General features: G+C 50.8%; 1 protein-coding gene across 11 annotated transcripts in view; it reads right to left on the bottom strand.

The window, feature by feature from the left end:
* The window catches only part of Lpin1 (lipin 1), a 73,054-nt gene that overhangs the window by 14,376 nt on the left and 40,795 nt on the right, over positions 1–17,883 (bottom strand). For 6 of the 11 annotated variants that reach the window (XM_051181632.1, XM_051181636.1, XM_051181635.1 and 3 more), the window contains 9 exons: positions 16,604–16,733; positions 16,210–16,516; positions 15,330–15,423; positions 14,284–14,474; positions 12,334–12,427; positions 11,332–11,401; positions 8,365–8,442; positions 8,122–8,214; positions 4,289–4,368 (listed from right to left, as the gene is read on the bottom strand). In XM_051181632.1, the coding sequence (XP_051037589.1) occupies positions 4,289–4,368; positions 8,122–8,214; positions 8,365–8,442; positions 11,332–11,401; positions 12,334–12,427; positions 14,284–14,474; positions 15,330–15,423; positions 16,210–16,516; positions 16,604–16,733 (1,137 nt within the window). The remainder of the gene's footprint in view (positions 1–4,288; positions 4,369–8,121; positions 8,215–8,364; positions 8,443–11,331; positions 11,402–12,333; positions 12,428–14,283; positions 14,475–15,329; positions 15,424–16,209; positions 16,517–16,603; positions 16,734–17,883) is intronic. The other 5 variants (XM_051181639.1, XM_051181640.1, XM_051181633.1 and 2 more) reach the window with 1 other exon arrangement.

Genomic DNA, 17,883 nt, shown 5'->3' with positions numbered 1-17,883 from the left:
CACTGCATCCACCAAAGCTCAGTGTGGCAGCAAACCGTGGGGAAAATGAGACAGACATCTAAGTCCCACACCAGACTGACACCACAGGACTCTGTGCCTCAGTTAGCTCTCCCATAATGCTCAACCAGGTCCCTTCCTGATCCAGTATCTACAGATCCCACAGGAGTACTCATCCTTCTGAACTGACATCCTAGAGGTTTCCAGATGGGGCAAACCCAGTCCTGCAGCCTGAGCCACATGACCAATGCTCCAGGCAAGGCCCTCTCTCGTCAAGTGGTCAAGCGGAATGCAACTGGATGCACCGCAATGAAGAAAAGCCCTTCCTGTTCCAAGCAGTCTAGAGCAAAGTGAGATCCGAACAAATGTACCCATGGCTCTGAGCAACAACAGATTGATGTGTGCCTCTTCCAGAGGGGATGAGCGAGCAAGTGGGAATAGCTGTGATTTCCATCTGCCACTTAGGAAGAGAACGGCCCACTGAATTCATGCAGCGTGCCATGTTGAAGGAACATAGGAAGGGAAACACAGACTCAAAACCGAAAATGGGAGCAGTGCAGTTGGCTGCCGGCAGCTCTCTGATGGGCATGTGGACAGCCATTGGAGCCTGCCACCTTCCAGACCTCACCACCCTGAGTGGTACAAGGCAGAGCCCCCACAATCACTCCTGCAGAGGTTCATTAGATGTCACTTGCTCCACAGTGGCTGCAAACGGCAACAAAAGGTCCCCAAGTCATTTGAAAATCTGTGTTGTGATGAGAAACTGTGAGCATTTAAGCTAGCGCTTGTCACCGCGTACATTTTTCAAATGGCATTTTAATTATTTGTATGGTGACAAGCTGTTTGCTCAATTATGGGACTTTGGGGACTGTTCTGTCAATCAGGTCTGTCAATTAGGAAAACATTGTAATGCCAATGGGGGGGGGTGCATCTAGGTGACTCTTGTAAAACTGGGAGTCAGGGACACCACCACAAATGAAGAGATTTACATTCCTCAAGAGAACTTCCACATATTTCAGAGGCTCAATTCCATCACACATGAGCCAATTTACAGTTTTCAAGGTTTGATATGTGTAATTTAAGGTGGGGGAGAGTGGGACTGCCTTTCTGTAACAGGAGGGGCACTACTCCACAGTGCAGACGAGAAGGAGACCCACCAAAACACACATAGATTCCCAGAGCACACAGACTCCCAGGCCCAGGAGGACTCCATGGAGTCCCACTGTCCCTCCACCCTCTGCCAGCTCCTGTGTCCCTGAGTTCCTCCACAGCCAGGAATAGGAAGGAGGAAAATGGCGATAAGAATGACAGGCACCATGTCCTCTATGTTCTGCCCCTTTGCCAAGATGTCACAGCCCATGCTTCATAACAGCTCACCGGGCCTCAGGGCCCTATCTCTTCCAGGTCTCGGTCTGGCCTGTGGCAGCAGTGTAGGTTTGGAAGACACCCAGCACTTGGCCCCTGTAACAGGTCTTAAAAGAGTTTAAAATGCCCAAATGATCACAGTTCTTCCGGTGACTGTGGTCTGCCTTGGGGCTTGTGCATTCTGATCATCTTGTCACAGGGTCACTGTGAGCATTCAGGGAGCTGCAAGGGGAAAGGAAGATGCCAAGGCGTCTCTCATCCTGCTTCATAGATGATGATGCAGAGAGGACCACAGAGAGAGGATCTGACACCACCCCTGCTGCACCACGCCTGCTGCACCACCCCCTGCTGCACCACCCCCTGCTGCACCACCCCCTGCTGCACCACCCCTGCTGCACCACCCCCTGCTGCACCACGCCTGCTGCACCACCCCTGCTGCACCACCCCTGCTGCACCACCCCCTGCTGCACCACCCCCTGCTGCACCACCCCTGCTGCACCACGCCTGCTGCACCACCCCTACTGCACCACGCCTGCTGCACCACCCCTGCTGCACCACCCCTGCTGCACCACGCCTGCGTGCAACACCACCCCCCGCTGCACTACGCCTGCTGCACCACCCCTGCTGCACCACCCCTGCTGCACCACCCCTGCTGCACCACCCCTGCTGTACCACCCCCTGCTGCACCACCCCCTGCTGCACCACGCCTGCTGCACCACCCCTACTGCACCACGCCAGCTGCACCACCCCTGCTGCACCACCCCTGCTGCACCACGCCTGCTGCACCACCCCTGCTGCACCACGCCTGCGTGCACCCACCCCCGCTGCACCACGCCCCGCTGCACCACGCCTGCTGCACCACCCCTGCTGCACCACCCCTGCTGCACCACCCCTGCTGCACCACCCCTGCTGCACCACCCCTGCTGCACCACGCCTGCTGCACCACGCCTGCTGCACCACCCCTGCTGCACCACCCCTGCTGCACCACCCCTGCTGCACCACGCCTGCGTGCACCACCCCTGCTGCACCACCCCTGCTGCACCACCCCTGCTGCACCACCCCTGCTGCACCACCCCTGCTGCACCACCCCTGCTGCACCACCCCTGCTGCACCACCCCTGCTGCACCACCCCTGCTGCACCACCCCTGCTGCACCACGCCCTGCTGCACCACCCCTGCTGCACCACGCCTGCTGCACCACCCCTTCTGCACCACGCCTGCTGCACCACACCTGCTGCACCACCCCCTGCTGCACCACCCCTGCTGCACCACCCCTGCTGCACCACCCCCTGCTGCACCACGCCTGCTGCACCACGCCTGCTGCACCACCCCTGCTGCACCACACCTGCTGCACCACCCCCTGCTGCACCACCCCTGCTGCACCACCCCTGCTGCACCACCCCTGCTGCACCACGCCTGCTGCACCACACCTGCTGCACCACCCCCTGCTGCACCACCCCTGCTGCACCACACCTGCTGCACCACACCTGCTGCACCACCCCCTGCTGCACCACCCCCTGCTGCACCACACCTGCTGCACCACCCCCTGCTGCACCACCCCTGCTGCACCACACCTGCTGCACCACCCCCTGCTGCACCACCCCTGCTGCACCACCGCAGAGAAACAGAAAGAACTCTTGACCAGACAGCCAGGAAGACAGTGCTAAGGCTCACACTGCTGGGCATCTCACCCACTCCAGGCATGGGCACAGGAGGGCACAGAACAGCAGGGCCAGGAGAGAGCTGGGCACCAGCAGCAAAAACGGGAAGCCTTCTGCTTCAAGAGCATCCCAGCTGAGAAAGAGCCCATCCTCACCCTACCCCCAAACAGTCTTCTACAAAGCAGACTCTCCCTTGCCAAAGGAACACATCTCTACTTCTGACAGAGAACCAGCATGCAGGGAATCCCTCATCAACTCAGGTAGAATTCAATGTTCTCAACATGCCCCAGCTCTAACTGGCCTGGCCTTGACCTCCGAGGCACTAAAACAACAAAGATGTGGATGGGACCCACAGTGCCCATGTGTTCTAGCTGCTGAGTGAGAAATGCAGTATCAGGTTCCACGGCAACAGGAAGACTGCAAATGTGAGGAGCTGGCATTATCATCATGACACTGGCACAGACTGTCCTGTGTCATCCTCATTTCCAGCATCATCATCATAGACCAGTGACATCGCCGCAGAGTCAAGGCACCCTCCAGTCCATACAGAGACTGACCTGAAGACAGACCAACTAATGCTGACTCCAATGCTAACCAGGAGATGGCTCAGTGGGTAAAGGGCTTGCTATACAAGCATGAGGAACCGAGCGGGGGTCTCCTTAAAACCCAGGTGCCCACTCAAAAACCAGGTACTCACATCTGGCAGATTGCTCACATCTGCAATCCCATTGCTTAGGGTGGGGGCTGTGCAGACAGGTGGATCCCAAGGGCTCAACGGCCAGGCAGTCCAGCAGAAACAGTGAGTTCAGTGAAAAACATTCTTTAAAGTGCAGAGCTGCGGCCGGGAGCCAGGGGACTCAAAACCTTAGTCAGTGTCCCCTGGAAATGAGCCAGCACACAGCGGAGCTCTCATCAGCTAAGAAGAGTCCAGTGTTGACATCTGACCCCCCACACAGGCAGACAGACAAGCACCACACAGGCCAGGACCCTGAGAAAGACTCTAGCTAAGTAGCTCCCTGGAGACTCACATTTACCTTGAACCTCAGCTGTGTGAGAGAAGCTGAATACACTTGAGAAAGGAAAAAGACCATCTCAATAAACCACTCCTGGTCTCGGTCACCTAGTGACTCCAGAGCCAGAGAGAACCTACACCTAAGACATGAGCCACTGGCTGACCTCATCAGTGTCCAGTGGGCATGTGCGTGACCCTAATTTGGCCCAAGAAAGGGGTGGCATCATCACCAGAGTGACACCCTACTCCCATACCTGGTGGCCAGGCCAAGCTGTGCAGGCTGCTCTCCGGTATTGTGGCCTTTCCCAGGCAGGCACTGCTCAGGCTTGCTCTCCTAAGGAAAGGAAAAGAAGCTGTCAGAGGAGGAGAAAGGAGAAAGGGTTCTCCCAAAAGCTGGGGACCCAACATGGGGCCCCATGAGGCCCAGAGCAAGGCAGCAAAGGCACACACTCAGGATAGGGACCCCCACCAAGGAGGCTGGGGAGGGTGTCTGTTTTGGCAGGTCCCCATTACTTCCTTGCCTAGAAATATCATAAGATTAAGCTGAGAAGCATTTTTGACAGGAAAGAGCCTGTTAGTTATCCCTAAGTGTTCCTGGCACCAGCCCAAGCACCATCATCACTGTCACAGAGGCATGTGCATTAACGGGGGCTGCCTGGATTCCTGAGGGTTTCCACAATATTTTCTTCTAATTGCCAATAGAAATGTTCAAAATATTTGCACGCCATATTTTTCTCAGAGAAAATGAGAAAGCATGTCTCTCTTCCAATGCTACATAATCCTAATGGGAAATGCTTCTAGGGCATCCTGGAGAGAGCCTGGTGTATCTAAGAGAACCCTGAGCCCAGGCCCACTGCACTCTCACACTTGGGAAACCTAGGACAATCCCATTGACTGTTCACAGTTTTGTTTCCTTACCTCTCAAACAGGAATGAGGGCGCTAATACACTTGCTACTGATCCATAAACCAGAAAGCCTGACACAGAGCAAAGAAGGGAGGGAAGGGGGGGAAGGGGCCATAGACAGGGAAGGGGGGAGAGGAGGGAGGGAAGGAGGGAGGGTGGGTGAGGGAGGGGATAGAATAGAGCAGCAGACTGCCACTGAGTCAGAAGAGGCCAGAGAATATGTCAAGGGATGAAGGAGACACAGTGAAATCACTTTGGTCAAGAGACAGGTTAATGACCTCCAGTGCATTTAACGAAGCAAGCAAGTTAGGCTAGGCATGGTGGCTCATGTCTATCATCTCAGCATTGGGGAAGTTGAGACAGGGAAATAGCTGGGAGTTCAAAGTAAGCAGGGCTCTATACAGAGTCCGGCTCAAGGGGGGTGAAAATAAATCAGTATAACAGTGAATATCTTAAAGTATGAGACTAGAAACCAGTTTGAAATATCCCTTCAGCTGGTTAGTTGGCTGGCTGGTTGGTTAGATGCAGGCTCTTGCTATGTAAGTCCTGGCTGGTCTGACACTCATTATTTAGCCTAGGCTGGCCTTCACCTTATGGTAATTCTCCTGCCTCTGCCTCCTGAGTACTAAAGTCACAGGCACACAATGCCATGCCCAGCTTTACTTTACTTGGTTTTTTGTTTGTTTGTTTATTTTTTTTTTTTTTTTTTTTTTTTTTTTTTTTGAGACAGAACCTCACTATTCAGCCTTGGCTGGCCTTGAACTCAAAGAGATCCACCTTCCTCTGACTCCTGAGTACTGGGGTTAAAGGCCTACGTGCCATGTCCAGCTGTTGTTTGCTTTCCTAAATACAAAAGCAACTGACATAACCATTTATGTATTATCAATTGAATGATTTAACTGTGTGACTTGGCTATCATAGTTAACAACTTTTCACTTGGCTAATTCAGAAATGCAGAGCTACATAAATAACTATTTCCATTCTTTAGAGAAATACTTAATTTCATAAACACTCCTTCCTTCACACTGGCATTCCTGTTAATTCTAACTGTTGAGAACCTAGATATCCTACAAATAAGAGGTCTTTGAAATATAATTTTGCCTGGAATTCTAGAACATTCTGTCCTCTGATAACTATACTAGAAAGCCCCTTGTGTTGTTAAGTCTGCTTCAGGATAGCATCCTTGTTGGTCCTGACTTGCTCAGAACCTTGTAGCTAACACATTAGCAGCACTGTCTAAGAACAATTTGATCTGCACACAGCACTTCACAGCACATCCTCCCTTTGACCTCACAGACTCAGATGAGCCCAGTGATGCTTCCGGGAGTGTCTACCACAGCCTTCTGGTTTTACTACTACCTCTGGAAGCAATCATTCGATAAATACGTACATCATCCCTACACCAGCTCCACAGTAAACAAAGCTGTAAGTGGTTTCTATCTTCACTGAGCTTAGGGTGTGGAGGAAGTGAGAAATGTTAGCCTAATGTCTCACTATTGAGCGTACAATTGTAAACCCTGGCACAATGCATGAGGAAAAGGTCATGGTCCTTGGGAGCAGGATAGTTGATATCCTGGCACAAAAGGAGGAGTTGAGCTGCTGGTTAACTAAGTGAAGGGGGATCAAAGCGATCCTGGCAGTGCAAGGCGGCAGAAAGAGCATGTGCAAAGGCCCTGGCTAGACTCAGTTTTAATCAATTATGCTAAAGGGTAGAAGGAAAGAGAAGACAGGGCTAGTAAGGGAGGTCAGGGCTAGAACACACAGGCACTGTAGGATGCCAATGAACTCAGTTATCACTGTAGGAAACCTGGGACGCCGCTAACGAAGGGGCTGAAGACAAGGTTCAGTGGGAAGAGCTCTTGCTTCACAAGCATTAGGATCCCAGTCAGTTCATGTAAAAGCTGGCCAGGGCTATGCATGCCCGTAATCCAGAACTGTGGCACGCTCACTGGAGCTTGCTGGTTGCCAGCCTCTCTCTCTCTGTCTCCCTCCCTCCCTCCCTCTCTCTCTCTCTCTCTCTCTCTCTCTCTCTCTCTCTCACACACACACACACACACACACACACACACCAATAATTAAAAATGTTTTAAGCAAGGGGCAACATAAATTAGGATCCAACTTCAATACAGAGAATGAGAAAGAGGGGTCAAGGATGGACTCCATATGCAGCCCTGGACTGGCGGGAGAGGAGCTAAGGGGAAACATTCAACTTGGAACAACACTGAATCTGCAGCCTCAAAGGCCTCCATGGAGGGAGTCTGAATAAGGGCCATGTCCAGCCATAGAGAGACAGTGGAGCCCTTCCCTGCTCACTCTTTCAACAAAAGGAAAACCCCAAGTGTGCCTGAGAGCAACTCTGACTCCGTGCCTTGAAGCTTCTGTTTCTCTGGCTAAGTAATGAACTGGTGTGGACTGCAAACAACTGTCTGGCTTGTCTGGTTTGGAAATGAGGACTGGAGTGGATGATCAGGAAAAACCAAGAGGTGAAAGTCGGAAAGAGGGACCTACAATCCACTGAGGGGCTGGCCAGGGGAGGAGAGGGCTTGAGAAAAGCCTGGAGGGCACTGAGCTGGAGGCCAGGCAGGGTAAGTGCTCAGGACAGGAGCTGGGAGGTGGAAGGAGGCCTGACAAATCAGGGAGCTGGCACACACATTCTCATGTATGAGACCTGAGCCTTCAGAGATGTGGCTCAAGAGGCTTAGTCAACAGCCATGGCGGACTCAGTATGTTGTCCTCATCAACATAAGCCATGTTGAAACCCTTCTGTGATGGGATGGATATTATTGTCAACATGACAGGATCCGAGTCAGGTTCTTTAAAATCTTGCAACCCACCCTGAATGTGGGCATTGCTTCAAGTCTCTCCCTTCATGGGCCATGCTCTCTATCTGTGAGCCACATTCTCTGCCTCCCTTAGCGGTCAGGTGCTCTGTGCCAGCAAGAAGACTCATTCATACCTAGTGCTTCTTTCTACTGACACAGTAACCCCAGAGTGGGAAAACAGCTCCACAACCTGGGTCTTCTTCTTGGCCACCTTCTGTCCCTGTCCTCTTTCTGTAGGGCCAGTTCACCGAAACCAGGATTATGGAGTTTATTTCACTCACACAAACCAATGGAAGCAAACCTGACAACATAAAACCAAAACACACTCGGTACGACTGCCACACCACGCTCCCTGCTTACCTCCTTGATTGTGGCGTTTCTTCCCCTCCAGGAAAACCACCATCTTCCTCCCTTTTTGGGCATCTTATCTCTCATGATGGATTCCACAGTAGCCTGTTTTAAATGGATGGTAACATAAATAATGGAACCAAAAAAAAAAAAAAAAAATCAACTTAGCATACTCAATACAAAAGAAAATGTACTTGCAAATCAAAGGAGGAGACGGAAAAATAAATAAATAAATAAAAATGTAACGCGACATACTGTGGGTGGACTGAAAATTTTAGAAAGGCAAAACCTAATGGCGTCCAAAATCACGTGAAGGTAACTGAGGCAGGAAGACTTAAGAAGATGGGAAAAGAACCAACAAACAACAAACAAAATACAACACAACAACAACAGGAAAAGAAAGCATTAGAAATCATTAGTGGTTAGTAGATCTTAAGTTTTCAAAGTAAAATGACTGTTTATGATGCTGTTAGCCTCAATATGATGACTACAAAATGAAACAGGAAAAGAAAAAGAAATGATGGCTATGGTTGGTACAGGATCCAACAGCTGTAAACAAGAGTCAAAATATACAGGCTTTCTTTTTTAGTAAATAACTTTCCAAAGCTTAACCAACTAAATTTTAGCAGACTGATTTAAAAATCAAGGGTTAAAAATAAAATTCATATGGACATCTTGAATATTTCAAAGTTTGATAGGGGAGATTAAATATGAAATAGTAATTTTATAAACATTTCCAAAGAATAACGTCTGTCTTTTGTCTATTTGGGGCTCAGGCAAATGTCTGATTTTCCGATTTTCCACCCTCCATTTAGACCGATTATAAGTAACTATTACCTCAGCTAGTGAAGAATGACTTAGTCTTTCATCCTTATAGGTACAGGTAGATAGACAAATGATTCACAGGTTTAGACTCAAGTACACAATTAATATTTAAAAGATCTTCAACTGACAATGAAAACAAACGGAGCCCATTAAAAGACAAACTATGCATACAATGTTCTGAAACAACACAATACACAAATCTATTGCCTATTCTTCTCCTCCTCCTCCATGAAATTCATCTACAAACAACAAGCCCCAGATGGAGTCTAAGGTTCTTTTAAAGAATCAACAAACAAAAACAGCAAAGAAAACCATCCAACAGGATTAAGGTAAGTAGGCGCCAGTCCTGCAGGGTGTTAAATATACATCAATCTAAAAAAATCTCAGTGTTGGTTCATGAACAAACACATCCCTGGAACAGAAAATCCAAAGTTCAGATGAATAAAGTAGCCTAAATGTATAGATAAACGGAGCAACCAGCACCAGGCACCAACCATCAAGAAGAAAGCCACCAAACATGGGACACAGGGGCGATCCTGAGGTGATTCTCAACTGTTCTGGACCTCAAACTGTGGTCCAGAAGCAGGTTGTCACATGCTTGGGGACCCTTTCAGGGGAGGTGGACTCAGTTCCAGGGACAAAACCTACTTGGACTGCATCATCCATGGTCATCCCATGGCTCTGCAAGACCCAGTTTAGAAGAGATCAAACTGTGGGCAGTGAGACCTGAAGACTATCCTGCCACCGCCCTTCCTACTCTAGATGTTGTTATTGTGTTCGGGATGTGGGGAGCACGTAGAGCACTCATGCTACCCACCAACTGTCACCTACACTGTCACATAAGACACTAGATCCATGATTTAAGCTCAGTAAGGGTCCTGATTCAGTAACCATGGGGGAGGGGGTGGACTTGAGCCCCCAAATCTCCCTCAATTACTCTCAAGATAAAATACATATGGATCAAAGATTTAAAATAAAAGGAAGGACTAGAAGAAAATGCAGGGTATTTTACAACTGAAGACACAAGACCATTTTAAACGTGCTAGCTATGTATAATATAAAGACTAATGCTACACAGACAATCATGTCCATGTTAGAGAATCACCCAGACCACTACCCCCTAGATCACAGCCCTGAGGACCATGCTGTTCTATGGCCTCCTGTGCCTCCTCCTCTGTGAGCCACATCTCCACCACATTTAGTCGTTTTCTCATTGATACTTTGAAAGCCTTAAAAACCATATTCTGGGCTATGGATACAGGGAGAAATGAGGCAGGAGCACAGCAAAAATCATTTTACAGACCATGCCTTGGCCCAGTCCACAAATATGAGAAAGGGCTACCAAACACAAGGTCCCATCCCCAAACTACAGCACACACATGACCTTGAAGAGGCAAGCCCAGACTAAACAAAGTGAGACTGGACCTCCAAGAACCTCACACTCTGGAACTACCTGACAGACTGCAACAGCCATGGCCACCAAGCAAAGCCAATCTAAAACTGGGACTCTGTGGTCCAACGATGGTGCCCAGGCTATAGAAGGAAGATGCAATGCGGAAGAAACAAGCAATTCCAGGCAAGCAGAGAAGAAGATGAACACTCTATGACTGGCGGGTATGACTTCCTCCTTTACCTCTGCCTTATAGCCACCCTGTTCACATGCAGGCCCTGAGCTACGCAAGCCACAGTCTCACCCCTGTCTCCCCATTCTCACCCCTACCTCCCCATCCTCACCCCTGCACTTCCTCACCCTCACTCTTGCCTCCCCATCCTCAGCCTTAACACCCCTGCCTCCCCCATACTCATCCATGCCTCCCTCATCCTTACCCCTGCCTCCTCATCCTCACCCCTGCCTCCTCATCCTCACCCCTGCCTCCTCATCCTCACCCCTGCCTCCTCATCCTCACCCCTGCCTCCTCATCCTCACCCCTGCCTCAGTGAACCAGGCACAGGACTGGCTTCCTAGCAATGCCCTAAGACAGTGACCCAATGGTGGCTCCCAGTCTTCCTGCATCTGACCCAATGGTGGCTCCCAGTCTTCCTGCATCTGACCCAATGGTGGCTCCCAGTCTTCCACAGCTAAACTTTCTCTCCTCATCCTCACTTGGTTCTGCACTCTGGTGTCTGCCCCTCTCTGCCGACTTATAATCCCAGCACGGGACATGGTAGGAGTGGGCTCGTGGGCCTACAACACCATGAATTTTGAGACTTGCCCTGGTGATCAATGCTTATGAGAAAGAAAAACAGAGAGAGAGAGAGAGAGATCTGTAATACTGATATGGGTCCTCGTGAGCATCAGGACATCATGGACTTTGGTTTCTCAAGTCAAATCAAACCGTGACTCTCCCATTAACCTGTTCCGACTGGACCCCTTTTCTTAATCGTGTTAGCGCTCACCTTTGGCAAAGGTTTCTGGAAGGCCTGCATCGCCAACAGCAGAGGAGCTGCTGTTGTCCAGTTGTAATACCTAACAAGATGAAGAGACAGTGTCAGGAGAGTGAGGCAGGACTTGCAACACCCTCTCTGTGAGGAAAGTCTACAGCAGTCTTCAGAGCCCACTGCACACCACAGATTAAGCTCATATGGTGATGTCTCTATGCTAAATGGCAGCTGTACCCTTAGGCCTAGGACTAGACAGGTTCAGAGGCCCACAGTCCAAGCACCACACCTGACATGGTCACTTTCAAGGTCTGGTACAGGAACATATTAACACCCACAAAGTGGAGCCAGAAAGCCACCTCAGTAGATGCAGTGCCTGCCATCGAGATTTCAGAACCCCAGATGTGGTGCCTGCCATGGAGATTTCAAATCCCCAGATGAATTCAGATCCCCAGCACCCACACTCAAAAGGCAGGCCTGTGGCACAGACCTGTAAGTCCAGTGCTGGGAGGTGGAGGCAGGAGGATTCCTAGGACTTGCCTGTCTGCCAGCTAAGCCAAACCAGCACATTACAGTTCAGTGGGACACCCTGTCTCAAAAACTAAAGTAGAGGACCAGGCACTGTGGGAAACACCTTTAATCCTAGCCACTAGAGAGGCTCAAACAGGTGGATCTCAGTGAGTTTGAAGCCAACATGGTCTACATAGTTCCAGGACAGCCAGGGCTACATAGAGAGACCCTGCCTCAGAAAGCAAAAAAAAAAAAAGGTAGAGTGATCAAATACAATGTGGATCTCTGGCCTCCCCATGTATACATATATGCACGTATACACACCATGTACACTGAACACACACACACACATACTCCACAAGACTGTCAATTCTCTCAGCCCAGCAGCTGCATGGGGACATAGAATTTTACAAACAATGAAGGACAATAATTAAGTTTGACAAGACTTCATTAAGGCTTGACAGAAACAGTACCTTCCCACTACCAAAAGGACTGTCAGCAGGAACTTACTTATTACCAATCTTGACCACAAGATTGGGGTCATCGATGATGGCGGGGTTGTCAGCAAACTGCTGATATGACACGGCTTGTTCCAAAAATGCATCTGTGGCGGGTGGCAGCAGTAGGACCGGGGAGAGAGAAATCATAGAGTGTTTTTTTAAAAACAGGCCAGTTTTCAGCTTGCTCATTCTCAAGTGTTTACCTGAGAGTTTATGAATTGCAGTTCATCAGGCAATCCTACAGATCCTACAAATGCACTTGTGAAGAGGGAGCTTGAGCCTGGGGCTTTTGCTGTTGTTTTGCTATTGTTGTTTTTGCAGGTGTAAGGGGGGTTCTCTTAAGACATCAAAGAACACATGGGACATGGAGACTGTGGGCAGCAGAGTCGTGTTTACCATTGTGCAGACCTGGGACAAGCGGCTGGATGCCACCACCACCTCCCTCCTCTCCCACCCACCATCACTAGCATAAGCATGATGATCATGGCCACTTCCCAGAGGGCAGTCAGCACCCTGCCCAAAGTGAGGGCTTGATCATTGTCAGCAGCTGCAATACCCTGGCAGGGATCAGTGCAGTATAGGGCCTGGTGCTGCCCATGCCCATCCCCCTCCATCATCCATAAAGAGGGCAGCCTCACCAAGCTCAGAGCAGGCCCTCCAGGCAGGAAGTCTGTAGCCCTGGACCACAGATGAGTGTCTCTGGCCAACACTGACTTCCCTTAGCATCCCCTACTCAGCGGGGCCATGTGCTGGCCTCTGAGGAGAGCTCAGTCTCACTGGGGGGCACCCACACACATTCCTTCCCTGGGGAATCCTAAAGCTCTAGGTGGAACCAAGACCTAGAAGACAGCAGACACAGAAGATCAGTCCTGTCAGGGAGAAAAGTGTCCCCTGGTCCTGTCAACCCAGAATGGCCTCCTGAGGATCATGACAGAGGACCAAAGTGCTCTCTCTGGAGCTTCCAGCCACATCTAACAATGCAGGGCCTCTGAATTCCCACCACCACCCCATTGTGCACACACGGTGGGAGGGCGGTGTCAGTAAATTACCAGACTCCCCGCTCCTCTAGTGGGTGAGGGAGCACACTACCCCATCACAGCTGGGGAATATAATAGACACAGTGCTCAGAGCTGTGGTCCTAGAAGATGCAAAGGGTAAAAGGATCGAGTTTCTAGGAAGGGAGGGTGGCCTCCCAGGCCAGAATAAGAGGAACCAGTCTGTGCATAAGAAGTCTGAAAAGCCTAGGAGGGACTTCCCAGTGGTCACTGGAGCGGGAAGAGGACATAGTGTGGTCGATAAGAGCATCACCACCTCCTGCTAGAAATGCAGAGAAAGCGCTGGGTTGGGGTGGAGGGTGGTGGAGAGAAATTAAGTATGGTTCAAGAATTCAACAGACAACAGCTGCTGTTCTACCAGCCAGGGGTCTCAGGCACGGCTCACCGTGGACCTGTCACAAGTTATTCAGCCGTCACTTGCCAGTACAGCAGGTGGTATGCCTAAGTCACCAAGGCCTTCCAGCATGGCAGCCTCTAGAACTCAGTGGGGAAAAATTCGAGAATTCCTCAAACTGACTCAACCTCCTTTCTGCCCTCTACAGCCCCAGAGATTTCACACACACTCCCAATGCTCCATTCCAGGAAGGACTGATGGGTCGAATCCGCCCCATCCTACCCCACCACACTCCCCACACCTGCAGACTCACCATGAGCATTCTTCAGGGCTGCCCCTGGGCACAGGGACAACCAATAGTGCTACATGATCACCTCTGAGGATAAACGCCCCCAAGAGCCTTCTTGCTGTCTGAAGGTCCTTGCACCCTGTCCTTGCATTCTGAAAACAGCTAACTGCAACCAGCGGCCAGAGAGCTAACATCAACCATAAGCATGAGCTAGACCAGCCTCAGCTCCGGGGCCTTCTGACCAGCGGCCACTAGAGGGTGCTGTCCTGTTCAGCCTAGTACCTTTGGTGATGTCTCTGTGGTCACTGAGGCCACCACAGAGGGAGATGGCTATGGATGGCAGGTCCCTCAGGCCATCCGAGGTGCTCTCCACACCACTGTCGATGCCCGAACTGCCCACGGACTGTGGGGACTGGTTGGCTGACCTGGCTCCGATGTCACAGGCTTGTTTGGGGAGTCCAGCAGGATCTCCACTGAAAGGAGGAAAAGAGAGATTGTTCTGAGCACCCCGGCATCCTCGGTCCAACCATTGCATCGAATGACCCCTTCCCCCCACAGAAAGCTGCACCACCTCAGAGAAGCAACTACAGTTGCCTCGGGGCAGCTTTCCCATTGGTACCAACGGCAAAGTCAAATGACCCACCTCGGGAGGGCCTGTCATAGTCTCCTGTGACACTCTAACACCACATGAAGAGAACCCCAGAGACAGAGTGCGCTTGGGAGGCCACTGTTACCCACTGACACTAGCCCTCCCTATATCCCAAGGGAGATAAGGCTGGGTTACCAAGGACTGAATGTGAATCCCTCCAGGGAGGAACATGCAAAGGTCTCTCTCACTTGGATCATGGGCCACTGGTCACAGAAACCCAGCCTCAGGCACCTTCATGAGATAGCCTTGAGCCCACATTCCTATAAAGAGGGCTGAGGGCAGTCTCATGTCCATCTGCCTCCACCCAAACACACACACACACACACACACACACACACAGAGACAGAGAGAGAGAGAGAGAGAGAGAGAGAGAGAGAGAGAGAGAGAGAGAGAGAGAGAAAGAGAGACCCTTACACAGCACACAGAGCCCAGGCTGTGCACAGGTTAAATGTGAATCTTGGGTGTCCCTGCTGCCCCACTGATCATCCAAGGTAACCTGGGCTCCTCTATAGAAAATGGCATCAGGGTCAGATGTCATGGCTTGACCCTGCACTCCTAGCAATCAAGACACTGAGGCAGGAGGGCCACCACAAGTTCAAGGATACCCTAGACTACATACTGAGACCCTATCTTGAAAATCAAAACATAAAGCTGTCTGGGGAATGAGATCAACTTTTACTTCTTGGGGAAGTACAGGGCTGCCACTTCAGGGTCCATGTCTGTGAGGTCATCCAGATAAACGCCATCAGCTCCGAGGTGTCGACTTCGTTTATCTGAAAGAGTGCATGAGAGTGTCAGACACCAACTCATGAGTTTCCATCTTCAGGAACAGCACGAGAGCCCAAAGCGCAGATCTGCTTCCTGGTTACCATGGCTGCCCCTAGCCCAAGAGCCCCACGGAGAGAAGCCAGCAAGCACATCCCTGCACAACTGGCAGGGTCCAGCACTCCCTTCCACCTGGCCCAGCAGGAATCGAGCACTCAGCCCTCATCCACAGAGGGCCTGACAGGTTCCAAGCCCTCCATACTGAAGCTGCAGCCATGATTGCTGTAATTATTAGTTGTGGGGTTCCAAGCCCTCCACACTAAAGCTGATGCCATGATCACCATAATTATTAGTTGTGGATGACAAATCCTTTCCTGAATACCTCCCCTCCTGACCCTCCAGGGCACAGCATCCCAACAGGTGCATGATGGGTCCCTGCACACCACGCCCAGAGATTTCCTCTCCACTCCTTACTGAGAGCTGTGTAGCTGGTTTCTTACAAACCCACAGTGTTGCACCAAGCTGCCTGGCTAACCAGGTTGGGGATCAGCTACACTGTCACTGACATGGTCAGGGAAATATAGAAAGACCTCTAACAACACTAACCATGTCTGGCCCCACACTAGACAAGGGACACTCAAGCTCCTCACTAGGCACAGATTAGAGATTGGACAGGACAGATTCATGGATGGGGGTCTTTGCTGATTTATTTGACACCTTGGGTGAAGGAGCAGTGTCTACAGTGGGCCAACATGCCTGGGAGTAAGCTGGGAGCCTCGGGGTCAGCCCCATACCTTTCTTCCTGGAAGGGGAATCTGTCTTGCTTGTTGTCTGTGCTGTGCTGGCAGCTGGGGGCTTGAGCTCTTCTGCCTCAGGTAAAGGTGGGGCCGCAGCTCCTAAGGCCTCGAGGTCCTCCTCGTTCACAAACTGCATCTCTATCTGAGCCTTGCTCTGGTCCACCAGTGGCCCCTGGGCCAGGGTTGGTGACTGGTCACTAAAAGTGTCTGAAGACTCACTGTGAATGGCCTGAAAATGAATTTTATCGGGGATCTTCCTGTTCCCTAAGGGGCTGGAGTCCTTCATCTTGTGTGGGATAGAAGACTGTAAGAAAGAAGAGAAACAGACGAATGTTGGAGCTGACTCAGACATTCTGAGTGTGCCACAGAACTGAGTTTTAAAGGCTTTTACCTTGGCAGCCTGCGGCAATTCACCCCAAAGCCAGAGCATTTCCAGATTATTCTTTGGTGTTGACCTGTCCGAAGACTTACTGACCAACTCAGAATCACTCTTGGGTGTGGAGGGACGGGAGCCTGAGGGACTTAAGAAAACACAAACCCATCATTTGAACGAGAAAAGAACCATTGTTTTTGTCCCAGAGTCATGGTTCTAGCAACCCAGAAAATTTCTGGGGCCTTTACCTTCTGACAACCCTTCCTTTGGCCACCAGAGGTCAATGTGCACCAAGTCCAATAAGGTAACCAGCCTTGGAGCCAAAATGAAGGGCATTAAGAAAAAGGAAGGAGCTATAATTTGAGAGGGGCTGGGGGATAGAATCAGAACTTGACACTCAAAGAATAAAAGAAGAGGAGGAGGAGGAAGAGGAGGAGGAGAAGGAGGAGGAATCAGAGAGGCAGAGAGAGAAAAAGCAGGGCAGGGGCTCTTGGGTATAAACTGCTGGCCTATGGCACACCTGGCTTCCCACTGTGATCCCTTTTCCCTAGCAAGCATCTCAGCTTTCTTTCAGGTGGGTGCAGCAGGGTACTGGCCAGCTGACACTGCACCCCAGGTTTAAACCCTGGCTTTGAGAACAGGGAAAACATCTTTCGTGCCAACTTCATTACACTGCATCATGAGGCAGCTGTCTCCAGGGACACATGAAAAGGCTTTCTGTGTCAACCCACCACACTGCTCAGTCTCAGGCCAGCTTCTAAGTGATGGCAATGCGTCTCCCTTCCACACTGCACATTTTTCTAACACTTGAACCAAGTCCTATGTCTATCCAGATAAAGTAATGGGCCGAAAGAAGCAACTTGGGTCCACTTTCTCAGACACCAAGATGAGAGGCAGGAAGAAGTGGCCTCGAAGTTTCCTTTCTCTGTATTCTCCCACACCACTTCCTCAAAAGCCCTTTTACATAAAGCAGGAAACAGCTTCTCCACAGACAGTCCCCCCCACCCCTCTCCTCACCTCCAACCCCACCCCTTCCTCTCACCTCCCCACCCACTCCCACCCCTACCCCACCACACACACACACACACACACACACTCACACACACACACTCACACACTCACGCACACACACCACAGCCACACCAAGTCTCGCTTATCTAAGTCAAGTTCTACCGCTAACTCAAGATGGCGTTTCCTGTTGCCACCAGCAAAAAGCCCTTGGTAGTGCATCCAACACCATGGCCATGTGTAACTTGTAGCTATTTGAGAGGTTCTCTACATTGCTAGCCTGGCCCTGA

Source organism: Phodopus roborovskii, unplaced genomic scaffold (assembly GCF_943737965.1).
Source record: "Phodopus roborovskii unplaced genomic scaffold, PHOROB, whole genome shotgun sequence".
NCBI classification, from domain to species: Eukaryota; Metazoa; Chordata; class Mammalia; order Rodentia; family Cricetidae; genus Phodopus; species Phodopus roborovskii.
This window is presented reverse-complemented; position numbering and strand designations above follow the sequence as displayed.